The 13867-nt window shown below is 38.1% G+C and overlaps 1 protein-coding gene across 2 annotated transcripts in view; it reads right to left on the bottom strand.

The window, feature by feature from the left end:
- spegb (striated muscle enriched protein kinase b) overlaps positions 1–11016 on the bottom strand; it is a 45965-nt gene extending 34949 nt beyond the window's left edge. For both annotated transcript variants that reach the window (XM_042494392.2, XM_042494391.2), the window contains exon 1: positions 9878–11016. In XM_042494392.2, the coding sequence (XP_042350326.2) occupies positions 9878–10295 (418 nt within the window). In that variant the 5' untranslated portion in view covers positions 10296–11016. The remainder of the gene's footprint in view (positions 1–9877) is intronic.
- Between the last annotated feature and the right edge of the window lie 2851 nt (positions 11017–13867).

Consider the following 13867-nt stretch of genomic DNA (forward strand, 5'->3'; position numbering starts at 1 on the left):
GAACTAGCTGGCACTCGTCTTGTAGTGCTCAAAAGCTCCAAAAAAATCAGGTTAGATCAATTCAACAGCAATATCTCGCTCCAGAAATTACGAACTGGTTACTCAAGACAATCCACAGACCTTGTGAGCATTTTCATGTAGGAACTATTTTCTTTCTAAAGAACTACCTGCCGACCATATCACTGCACACACGTAAGCCTGAATCCACTGCTAGCTCACCTAGCACCACCGAGCCACAAGTAGCTAATGTTACAGTTCAGCCATTAATGTTTACATTCCACGCTATTACGAGCACTTTCGTCTATGAGTAGATGCACGCTTCCTTCTGCACAGTGACATGGTTGGGAGGCATAGTTTGTAGAAAGAAAATTGTTCCTACATGAAACCACTCACAACAAGGTCTGTGGATTACCTTGAGCAACCTGGTCATGATTTTTGGAAAGAGACATTGGTGTTGACTTTTTCCAACCGTCCAATTTTTCTTTTGCACTTAAAAGTGATAGTTCTGGATTTTTGAAGTTGGGCTGGATGAGATACTAATGTACTATAATCAGTGTATTAGATACAATACCTAGCGGTCAGCACATTCCCGGTTTGCAAAAATAGATGGGGGGCGCACCCTACAGCTCAGCATTACCATGCTGTATAAAGGGGCTGATATCAAAATGTGTTTAAGCCACTTTAAAAACACCAACCTTAAAAAAATACAACATCCGTCTAAGTGGACGCAATATTTAGAGTGTCTTCAACGTGAAGTTTCATTTCAGACAGATCTCATAACAGCTGCTAACAGCACTTTCTGACCCAAACAGCGCCAAAGGCGAAGGTTGTGTGACGGCCAAGTAAAGTGGTGAAAATACTAAAATATTATTTCCTCTTAGACTGATACTGAATCTTATTGGTAGGCCTGTGTGGTGCACACCCCATCTGTTTCTGCAAACTGGGAGCATGCCAACTGCCAGCTACTGTATGTAATATACTGTTATACATAACTATCTCATCCAGCCCCACTTCAAAAACTATCCCTTTTAGGAACCACAAGCCAAGTGCTATCTAGTTTAATTATTTGGAGAAAGGGCATACATTTTTTTACAGCCGATATCTCTAAAACTTGGAAACTCACACCAAAACAATCTAGATTGATCAATAGCTCTACAGTTACGATGGAAAATATGCATTTTTGACTTTTGAGGGAACTATCCCTTTAAGGCTCACACTGTAACATGAAGGTTAGAAAATGTTTCAGGGTATTGTTCATAGTTTAAGAACCCCATAACTGTGAAAGGAAACTCTAGAAATAACCCCACCCCCTTACACGAGCATTGTCAGTCTGAGAAACACAGTCTATCGGCATTTTAGTCAAAGTTGCAATTCTCTGAAGTTAGTTCAAAGCAACGCCTTGAGGTCTGTGGCGTCTAATCAGAGTTCTAGTTTCTGCTGGCCAAGGTGATTATAGTCCACAATAAAATGGGTCTAATCTCATTTCCCATGTGATTAAAGTTGTACAGAGTAGCTTCATCTCTTTTAATCATTGTCATTGCATCTGACGCTGTCAGCTAAAAAACATTGTGTGGTCAGTTGTTGAAAAAAAAAAAAGGTTTTTGTCAACATCTCACATGTAATATTTAACAGTCTTGTATGTTCTACATACAGTAAATCGTCAAATCAGTATATAATACATAGACATATGACTGACAAAGATAACATAAAATAGCACTTGCCTGATTTTTTCTTTGGTCTGGATTTTTTTCATGGCCACTGTTGGTATGTCCTCGACAGGTATTTTTTGTCTTGGCTTACATTCAGCAGCAGGGTATTCCCCGAGATACACTGGGGGTTCCGAGCCATTACTACACGTCTGAATCAGGAAATTTTCTATGAAAACATCGCCTCTTAATATCTAACTTGGATATAAAGGTTCAACTTGTTATATATTGTAAGTCTGCTAACATGCAGGTCAAAGCTTCTCAATCAAAGCAGTAGTGCAAAGAAAAAACGAAAAGAAGGCACTTTAATCCATTATATAACAAGTTGCGCCTTAGAGTGTCAGCACTTCTTCTGAAAGAATCCGTTTCTGAAAAGCACAGAGCATTGATCTCCAGCCGCAGGTGGAAATGTCTGTTGAATGCATATCATCCACTCTGAGGGAGCCCCCCTGTCCACACAATAGCGAGCGACAGTGTAAGCATCTTCCCCCGCTGTGTTCCACCCCACAGGCAGTGCACACCGATAGGCAGAAAAACCAGTGGGAGTGATCCAGCCCTCTTGAGATCAGTGTTCTACAGCATTGGTTGACATTTTTCATTTTTCCTTCCTCCCCATGTGTCTGTGTCTCTTATTCTTCAACCGGTCTAACGAGCCGATGTTGTGTTGTCGGCAGGGAAGGGGAGAATCACTGCAACAGCTAAAGGGAGCTCCTCACTCCTCTGCATTGCTGGAACACTGTTAGCTCTCACAGCAAATGTGTAACTGGCTGCTTAGACTGACTACACAAAGCCATCCTATTTCCAAAGGATATGATGGATTTAATTGCCCTAGTCACTGCTTACGCACATTAAAGAGCTATCAAGCTATTGTACTGCTGTAGACGACTATTTGTGCTGCTGCTTCTGTTTGATACATTTGGTGTAATTATTCCTGAATATTCGGTATCATCACATGGTACATTTTGAATGACTCAGTATCTAAAAATGTTTCCCCTGAGGGAAAGGAAAAGGCATAACTGCTTACACATTTTATTTCACCAACGAATATAACTCAGTGCACAGAAATAGCTACGCTCAGAAATGTCATTTCAATTCAAATAACAGCACACTGTGCTCAGGACAAAAGAACACAATGAGCATGCTGAGAGTTTCTTCATACACTTAAGTAAATACACATCTTTAAATCAACCAAAGCTAAAAAAAGGGCATTACTTTACAGCATTATACATGAAAGTACATCGATAATAACGCTCACTAAATTGCTAATGGTTGAAGTCACAAAATGTACTTTTATAATTGCAAATACCTACAAGCCTTAATTACATGGTTTGTCGATTATGTAATATCAGGTCATGGAAAGTACCTTTTTGTTTCCCTGGCAGCTGCACTATTTGTGGACCTTTTCAGTTCTTTTTTTCCATTTATGTGTTCAACATTAATTTAACAAAGGGGAAATCTGACATAATCCTCTGTCTTGTGACAAAAATAATGCAAAGTCTTAGTGTTGGCTGAAGCATGCTTTGGCAAAGGCTATGTGCTGGAATATTACCCTGTGGCAGAATAATTATGTCTCCTTACTGGTGATATCCGTGGCCAGCGGCACTATGTTTTCAGGTTGTCTGTCTGTCCCTCTGTATGTTCGTATATAAATACATCTGTCTGACCGTCCCATTCTCATATAGACGATATCTCAACAACAACTGGATAGAAAATCTTCAAATTTAGCGCCAATGTCAACTTGGACTTAACACTGACCAGAGTAGATTTTGGTGTTTTGTCAAAGGTTAGGGTCACTATGACCTTGTCTGTCTTATTCTTGTGAACACTTAAACTCAAAAATGCCGTGAGGAATTGTTTTTTGGTCTCTTTTTTCAAATCTGGCACAGACCTCCACACAATCTGGAACTGCACCTTAACGGGTTTGCAGAGGCATACAATTGTGAGGCTGTAAATCTGGTTGTGTTCTCACTGTAACTGTAGGCATATTAGTTGGTCTGAGTAATGTCTTATATTAAAGTGATATTTTATAACAACTTATATCTAACGCTACCGAAATGAAAACCGAGGCTGCCAGTTTATCCGGCCTTAAAGTTGTTTGATTACTTTCACATATCCAGTGTTAACATGACAGACTGACACTAAAATGCTAAATACTTTAATGCAACATTAGCTTTTGTTTTATTAAAGCTTCACTTAAGAATTGTCATATTATCAGCAAATAAAATGATTACATGTAATGTGAAATAAGTTGCTTTTAGTGATGAAACCACAGATAATTATTACTAAACTCTTCAGTCTCTTTCAGTTCAGTCTATTTTTGCTCTTGGTTTTAGTTTTGTTTTGGATGTTATGGTCTGCAAATTACTTTCCCTGAAAATAGTTACGGATGCGCCATAAAAACTTTAGAGGGTGCTAATGTGTTAGCACTTTTATTTCCAAAAGGTACCACTGGGCATGACACAACTTCATAAGACGAGTGAAAATCAGCTTGTTTCAGGAACTCTCTTTAAAGTGAAGCCAAAAAGTGATTTGCTCTTTTTTTCTTTTAACCTTGTTTCAATTTACTTATTTACTTGTTTGTATTACTCAGGTCCAGAAAATTACACCTGCAACATTAGTAGAATAACCTTATTGTACTACCACAATTCTTACTATGTTTAGGTCACTAAAGTATTAATTAATATTTAGACTCATCTTGCACTGGGAACATTTTGTTTCCAGGTGGTTCCTTTTTGTTACTCCAGCAGCCACAAATATAAAATGATGTCATTTTATATTGAAATATTTCCAACTGGAGTGAATTATATTTCAAGACTGAAGAGCTAACTTAAGAATCACAATTTCCTGAGAGACTCCAATACTAATCACAGTTGGTTTCTATTTTTTCTTTATTTTGATACATGATCCAGTATTTGCTTTTCTTTTCTGTATATTGCTACCACTACTGTTTTGCATTTTCTGTACATCCAGTAGGTAGTATTACAATCCAGTATTCTCCTATTCCTCACGGCTTAACTAAAGATTATGAGCTTTAAGCTTTCCTTAAAATAACATACCACATTAAACCACAAAAAGCAGTCAAGGGATTATGTGTAGCTGACTTGGCAAACTGCTCTGCAATTTGCTGCAAATATGTTTTACTGCTGTCACCTTTAATTATGAGGTTATAAATAGATTTTAAGGTTTGACTTAATGCAAAATAACAATTACATTGGTACTGTATGTGATCAGATACTTTTGAATCCACACTGCAAGATAGCTGATGATCTCAAAGAGGCTTAATAATTCATCACCTGGGACAGATTTCTGTATTTCAGCCATGTTTACTTATTGCCATGTCCTCTTGTTTTCACAAACTGTTACTCCTTGTACATGATATTGTACTGAATATGAGCATATGAAATATAGATCCCTCATATTCTTGAAACTCCACATCAAAGTTACTGTAATTATGACAAAATGGTCTGCTACTCCAAATCTTTAACATCTGATATAAACTTTACAATGGGAATACAAAGGAATCAGGATTTATTGTCTTTTAAACAAGATTCATTTGTCGGTCTATTATATCGACCTATAAAAGCAACATGGTGCTGTAGGGGATTTCCAGAGTGTAGCAGAAGCTCCACCTGTTCCCTCACATTAATGGTCGGGGAAGACAACACGGTGAGGAAAACTATCCAAACACACTGGAAAGGAGCCATGGTCATGCTCAGCGGTGACGTCTAAGCTCTCAGTATTAGGTCTCTCCGAGCAGTATGTTACTCTGCAATCTTTAAACTGTAAACAGGCAATTTAGCTATTGAATATGGGAATATAGCTATTAAATAATTTACTGAACTGTTAGGAATCACCAAACTCTAGATCTTCACAGCTCTGTGCAGCTTTTGGCATCTTTCAGCTCAGTATTTTGGTTATACTTCCTGGAACTTACTGTTTGGTCTCACCGACATCTTTAACCTCCAGTAACATGACTATAGGAAAGTTGCCTTGTATCAGCCGGATGTGTCAATAGGCAGCTGTTTGCTTACAAGTTCACTGTATCCACCCAAAACATGCTAACATCTTAGTTTACAGCTCATTTACACTGCCCCCAAGTGGCCAAACATTTGTTAATGCAGGTTTGAAGCTGCACTAATCAATATTTTCATATACATATAGTGATCAAGGCATAATTTGGAGTGGTTCACCAACAGATGATTATCCCCCAACTCTGCAGTTCACCTCACCTCTATGGAGCATTTAGGTGTCTTTCATTTCATTATTTTGGGGTTACATCACGTCTTCACCGTTTTGGTTCACTCTCTCTGCTCTCATCAGAGCAGTTTTCAGTGAAAAGCTGAATGCTATGCGCCTAGCAACAAATGGAAGACAAATTTAGCAACAAGCAGGTGAGCATAGTGGAACATTTACCTGCTAAAGTGCCAGATATTTTTTCTCAGGAGTGGGTGGAGGGTAAAAATAGATGTGGCCAGGGAACATATCCCCATGTGAATGCTGATGCTGCTCTGTGTCTGTGTAAATAGGCAACTATTTGCTAATGCATTCATCATAACAACTTTATATGATGATAATATTCCAATGTTGAGCTTAAAACTAGTTTTGCTGCATTAGTGACCAAATTAAATTTAAAGAGTTGTTTTTATTATTATCTTTAGTTATCTTTGGTTTTGCATATCATTTACTAATTTGTGGTATTTATCAAAAGGTTTTGACTAAATAATCAACTGACTGCAAAATAAAAAGCAGAACTTGATGGAGGATAGAGACACTATTCATTAAAAGCAGGACGGATCATGATAGATGCCCGACGTCACAACATAAGGCAGACATCTTTATGCATATTTAGTAGATGTTATGGATTCAAAATTGGCCCTTTCCCTGATCAGTACAGGGAGGGAAAAAAGTCATACAGGGCCGGACTAAAATTAGCAGTGATGTCTTCCTGTGTAACAGGAGAGACGTTGGCCTGCTAACATCACAAAAATCTAAGGCCTGGCACATTCCACTGTATAAATAACTAGGGAGAGTTGGTGGATGAGGGGGGCGGTACAGAGACATTTTCAAAGAGGGAGCGAGGGAGAAAGGGCTCAGGCAGTACCATTGAGTGATGGGACAGCTGGAGACTACGCACATGGCAAAGCAGCATAGAGATGAATCCAACTGAAGGTTAAAATGGTGAGCCAAAGGAAAACTTCTGAAGAGATTTTTTCAGATCTTATTTGAGGAAAACTGATAGGATTTTGACTACTGAGTACTATTAGCCTCAAGATATTGTGCATACTAGAGCACAAAACAGAGGATCCAGGAACATATGATCACTGCTTATTTTAGTATCATAGCCTGTTAATGCCAATGATGATCTTCTCCTGATCAAAGTCACAAAACTGAAACACTGATCTTACTTGAAACAGAGCTATGGGAATATAGGTGACTGTTGCCAGCTTACATGAAACCACTTTTCCTGTAATATCCTCAGTGAGCTGTGCTACCATGATTACTACTATCACACAGTTATCACAAGGGTGTTGTGAAATAGCTTACTTCTCTATTTTACTGTATTTCAAAATAAAGTGGCTCCCCTGTCGTGATGAATGCAATGCAAAGGTGGCTAAGTAACAAGTGTGAAAAAATGGAAACAGCACATTAATTGTGGCATACAATATATGCCACAATTAATGCCAGAAGTTGCGATTAAAGCTGGGGTAGGCAGTTTTATTTTGGCCCCAGTGGTAAAACAAATCCCATAATAAACTTTGAGCATAGTCTGAGATAACACTAGACTGCTGCATCTCCTCTTGGCTCTGTTTTCAGACTTGCCATCAGGCCATGATGGCAAGGAGGGGCTGAGCAAATGAGCTGCACGCAACTCTACAATAAAATAAGAGAAAATGAATCAGTGCAAGGGTAATCTATATAAACATATATTTACATCTCAATTGCTTTTCCAAGAATCACAAAATAAAGTTTTACTGCCGGCATCCTATCAATAAACTAGGCAGATGGGGTCCTGTTGTTCATTTCAAGTGCTCACATTTGATGGTACATCTTTTATGTGGACTATATCCAAGCATCCAATATTTATACAGTATATGAAATGTAATACACTGTGGTTGCTTGCTGCCCACACTAAAAGGAATCCTTGTCATCACGTCGTCCAGTCTGCAGACATCACCACTCTTTTATTCCCCAGTTTTTGAACTGAGCTTGCACAAAGCATCTTGTTGCTTGAACTTAGCAGGGACTGTTATGTAAGCACTCAGTCCTTTATTCTACATTATCAGAGATCATTTGCCCAAACTTTATCAGTATTAAAATGATAAACTTAAAGTTATGGTATTGAACTGTATTCAGCAGTGATGAGTCTCGACATTTACCCTCTCAGCAGGAAAAGTCAGTTCTAAATTGAAAAATGCGTTTCCACCACACACTGCAGAACAATGACAAAGTACCTGAGCGGATATATGAAGGGCATATTTGTGGAGCTGGTAATGTCATTTTTCAAAGCAGCTGAGGTGGCCAACGCACTTAGATGAACTGAATTTAGATCAGTGCCGGAGATCACAAGATGCATGAGAAGAGGTTTCGTCAATCATGATGAAAGTGCTTTAACAGAGAAGAGCTGCAGCGGCCTTCTGAACATCCTTGGCTAGAGATTGAGGAATCTGACTGTAACACACTCTCAAAAGCTCCATTTGGTCGAATCAATCAAAAGAAAGTGTTTTGAGAATTATTTACTTTTAGAGTCTCTGCATGCATGGTGGACAACTAATCAACTTTATCATCAGATGGTAATTTCCAACAGCAATACCCACAATTCTTTACTAAAAAAAACCCTATTGTTTTCAAATTTTGATTTCCAAAAGAATAACACACAAAAGGCATACTGGCATTTTGATAACAGAATAGTGAACTTCCAGGAACTTGAAAATAAATATGACCTAATAAGAGTGTAAATGTTTGCAAAATATTCTGTCTCCCAAAAACTTCCATCTCTAAAAAATGTAGTGTTTCATCTAGTTACAACAACCACTTCTCTATCCTCTCTGCACAACAGAAGGGCGAACTGCAGATCTAAATGAATGACTCATTTTGGATAAATATCTTTAACATTATAAAACTACAGCTAATGCAATAATGTCATTTGCCAGTGCATAGTGACTGACCTATCATACATGAAACAAGTTACTGTTGTGAGTTTATTACCGTGCTTATTGCTTTTGTGCGCCTTACCAGATGCTTTGGGTAACAGTTTTGGGAAAACTAAACATAGCGGCTGTATGTGTCTTGGAAAGTAAACAGATTGTATGCAATATTTTCCAATATTTGTTATCATGTGTTTTGTAACTTGTAGCAAAGAAATATTTCATTTATATATTATATTTATATTTAATATATAATGTCTTGGTCTTTCTGTTTGGCTTTACATCTAAAAGTAATGTACATGCCACTGTATTATTTTACATTTTGTTTCCTTTCTTTTCTTTCCTTTTGGGCCTGTGTCAACCAATGAAATGAGATCCAATTATTTGATGCAGGATTTTTGACCAAATGTTCTTTTCCAAATCACTGATGAACAGAAGTCCAAAGATGACGCTAATGATTTGCATTGCCTTGCCATGTAGCAGATGTAACAGAAACCATTTAGCCCCTTAACAACCTACATGAATACTGAAATATGACCATGATTTATATTGCAGTTGTAGCTTGTGTGCTGGATGAGATATCAGTCAGCATTAATGTTCCAGCAAAAGGAAAAGGAAGCTCAACAGGCTCACGTGACGTCTTCGATTTAGTACTTGCTTGATGTAAGTGGCTGGGCCTTTTGGATGACTGCGGCATGCTGGGTAATTTTCATGGAAGTTGCAATAAATAGTCGTGTTGTTAAAACCTAATATTCTTACATACATGTACCGGTGCATTAGATGACTTAATTATGTGATATTGTTATATACATTATTATAAAGGGGTTCAGGAGGAACTTTAGGGGCCTTCTTGCAACATTTTTTAATAGTTAAGGTTTTTGAATAATTTGAGTGTAATATTATGCTTTAGTAGCTCCTTAGAATTTTTTATTTAGACACCACGTGGAATACTGACATCAATAGAAACTAATTCCTTTCTTTTCGAGGGCCAGCGTAGATACATATGTGATAAAATGTTTTCCTTACCTTCACCCAGATCCAAGACAGCCAGAACAGCGCTGCTCCGGGCCTCTCCCACGTGATTATTGGCGATGCAGGTGTACAGGCCAGCATCACTGGGTTTGCAATCCCTAATCCAGAGCCCTCCGTACTCCTGGTTCTCCATGTTGAGGAGGTCGTCATTGTGGTACCAGTACAGAGAAGGCTGGGGGTCTCCAACCACAGTTACTTTCAGACGGATGTCACAGCCTGTACCAACAGCGGCGTTCCTCATTTTCCGTGTAAAAACAGGTGGAGTTGGGGTGGGAAAAGTGGGTCCTCGGGGGTCCGGGACGACCTGATCGGGGTTCGCTTTGGACCGTTTTGGGGGGATGATGGGGCTCGGGGGTGCCGCTGCTTCATCAGCCCCTTTTTTCAGGGTCATTTGTACCTCGGCTTTTCTCATGGTTGAGCTGATTTGGTAGATTTAGTAAATGTGTGTGTAGATTGTGTGGCTTTAACACTGACTGGGCCCTCTCTCAGTATTGTAAATCAAAATCCAGTGAGGGCATTAGAGTCTATCAGCAGCCTTCACATACAAATTACAGTTAACAAAGCTCTCACATTTTTGAATTTACGATTCAAGTCTTATCACTTGAAAAGCCCAATTCTAATATTTAGAATCATATCTGCGGTAGATAAATTCTCCTCAAATCGCTGTTCTCTGACCTTAGTTGTTATCCAAAGACAAAAAAGAAATGGTTGATTACCACGTTATTAAGCAGACAGAGATAGCTGCCACTCTCCTGCCCAGAGGTATTTTTAGGGCAAGACCCACTGGATCATGTTGCATTAACAGCTCCTTTGACTTGTCTCTTGGAAGTGATGGCCCTGCTTTCCCCCTCCTTTTCCTGATATTCCCCGACTTTCCAGCCTTTTCAGATTATTTCCCAGTAGTGTTGAACTTCTCCGTGAATCTTCAGCAAGTTTCCTCTTTATTCCCAGTGGCCTTGAGATCTATTCTTGCTTGGCTTCTGTTTGAATGCAAGCATCAAGTCCTGTCCAGCAAGTTGCACGGTAACCCCCCGCCCTCCTTGTCCTATGAGCTAAATCACCCCACTCATGATCTCCCCCTACTTCTGCCAGCCTGTCTGAAGGGGGAAATGACAGTCAGGGCCCAGCAAGCCTTACAATGACAGCTGCATGGTGATCCGTCTGCCCAGTCACTGTGAGGATCCCGCCCCCTTGTCATTTTTAGCCAACCTGAGGTCAGTAGAACATGTGAGATGGTGCACAGCACTTGGCACAGAGGAGGGGGTGGTCGGTACAGGACACAAATTTAATTTGTAGGTCAAATGTGGAGGCTGACGTGGCCTCCAAATTCTGTTGACGTGGTCAGATATCATGAAAACGAAAATATTATCACTGCATTAACATTGTGAGCTGGCAGCTGTGGTTCTATAAAAGATGCTTCTTCTTCGTGAGGCAATATCCTGGAGTGCAGAGTAGAAACATCCAATGAAAATTGGTGGTTAGATCGTAAAACACCTGAAACACAAGAAACAAAAGACAAAAACAGCTTGGCATTTGTCATGCATTTCTACATATCTGAATAAATGGAAATATTTTCATCAAATTGAAGACAAATGATTGCAACTCACAACCATTTCAAACGTGTGCTGCTGCTAAATCAGTCTATTGCTATGCATACAACTCTACTGCCAGCATATTGCTAAAAATATAACAACACATCAATGAAAAGTCAAAACGCCCATGTTCCTCAGCAGCACAATTTAAAATGCAACTAACTTATTTGTAACTTTACAGCTAACTAGCATATTGCTCCATGTACATTGCGTGCATTCTCAGCAAGAATAAGGGACCAAACCAAGTCCTTTATTCACGACCTGAATCATGCAGTTCAGTGTTGGAAAATAAAACTTCACAAACAAACAAAAATCTGGTAACTTAAAATAAATCTTAAGTAGGCTAGTTAACATTAGAAGCATTTACGTTAATTCATGGACAAAAAAAACAAAAGCAAAAGTGACTGTAAAAATAATAATCAATTATCAATAAAGCCATACCAATATAATATTTCAAATAAATCTGAAATACATGTTACTGTGAACACATGGTATTGTTACATATATGGGCTACTGCTTACATGTTGTTGCCTTGTGCCAGTGGTGTAAGTAAAAATACTTTGCTACATTACTGAAGTAGTTTTAGTGAGTATCTGTACGTTACTTGAGTTTTTATATTTCCACCAACTCTTTCCACAAGAAAAAAAGAAGGGAGGCAGTAAGGAATGGTAGGGGAGGAAATGCTGGATTTTGTGCTTTAAATCCTGTAAACTGGGAAAAGCCTTTGTTTTCTTTAAGTGCATCATGGGCTCCATTTTTAAAGTGGCTTGTTGCAAAAAAAGTAAATGGTCATAGTTCTCGGAATTATGACTGTTTACTTTTCTATTAACATCATTTACTTGTACTTTTACTTTCAATGCTGAAGGACATATAATAAAAACTCCTTTAATACTTCAGTACAGTAAATATCAGATAGTTTTAGATTTTTACTCAAATAAGATCCTAATGAGTGACTTTAACTTCTGCCAAAGTCATTTTATGGTAAGATCTCTGCACTTTCAGTAAGTGTGGCTTTCAGGCATTTTATCCACTATTGCTGTGTGCTAACACATTCTCAAAAATAGTCAGGTGGCCAAGCATAAATCCAACATACAAGACCTGAATGGAGTGGTTTAATGTTGCAAAATAAGACTTACCTCTGGGAAAACAAACTAAGAAATTGAAATTAATCTAATGTTGGCTAGCAAACATTACTTGCATTAAAGTTATCAGAAGATATCAGCATGCCACAAAAAATGTCAAAAGCAACTGTAAAAGTAAATATCAATGCAGCCAAAAACGCTTTCAATAGCTCAAATGAATTTAAGGTACTTACTGTCAATACATAACATTAGTATTCTTACATTGTTTGCATGTTGTTGCTATATGCTAACGTTAGCTTTGACAACACCTTGCTCTCCACAGATAGCTCCAGAGCTGTTTCGTTAGCTTGAAACAAGTAATGTTAGCATAAACGCAACACAGAGGACCAGAATGAAAAGGTCCGATGTCCTAAAATAACACTTACCTTCAAAAGAAAAGCAGGAGACTTGAAATAAGTCTTGAAAAAAGTCCACAGCTATCAAAATACTTCCACAAGCAGACTGAAGTACATAATGGACCTCTGTCGCAGTAGCATGTCACTGGAGGAAAAGCCAGGTGAAATTGATAACGTTACTTGGCTGGCTGAGTTCCATTAAGTTTCCCAGTAAACTATTCCAGTGAGCCAGCATGGACAACACATAGGCGGTCTATGGGACAACACCAGGGCCTCCTCTATGTGGAATGCGTCTCTCATTAATGTAATTGAATACACCTGTGTTTCCTACTGTGACGTCAAAACTATAAAAAAAAAAAAAAAAAAAGATCTATGACCACCTTAGACTGTATATAAAGACAAACAGAAAATCCAGCTATGTGGGCTATGTGGTAACCATTAAGGCAAGCACAAAAGGTTTTTAAACCAACTGTAAATACTGAAGAGAATGTTAACTATATTTAATATATTAACTATATTATTAACATTTAATACTATATTGAAATGCTAACCAAGATAATAAATGTATTTCACATCAAATTCACTGCATTATTATTGTTAGTTGCAGTCTAGAAGGCTAGTATTAGCCTTTTAGTTTTAGCCTTTTGTCCTGTTACCCTTTAATTTGCCTCAAATCTGCTGGTTTGAGTATATTACTTACTTACTTACTGACTTACTTACTTATGTATGTATATATGTATAAATTTATCATTATTATTATTGCTATTATTAATGTATATATCAATTAATTAATTAATTTATTTATTTATCTGTATCCATAGGTTTTATCCTGCCTCTGGTGTTTCTTTACTTATTATGGTGTTTCCTCAGTTCCTGGTTTTAGTGAGTACTCTTATTTCAGTAATTACAAAGTCT

Source organism: Plectropomus leopardus, chromosome 10, assembly GCF_026936395.1.
Source record: "Plectropomus leopardus strain MGB_pleo_1.0 chromosome 10, ASM2693639v1, whole genome shotgun sequence".
Taxonomy (NCBI): domain Eukaryota; kingdom Metazoa; phylum Chordata; class Actinopteri; order Perciformes; family Serranidae; genus Plectropomus; species Plectropomus leopardus.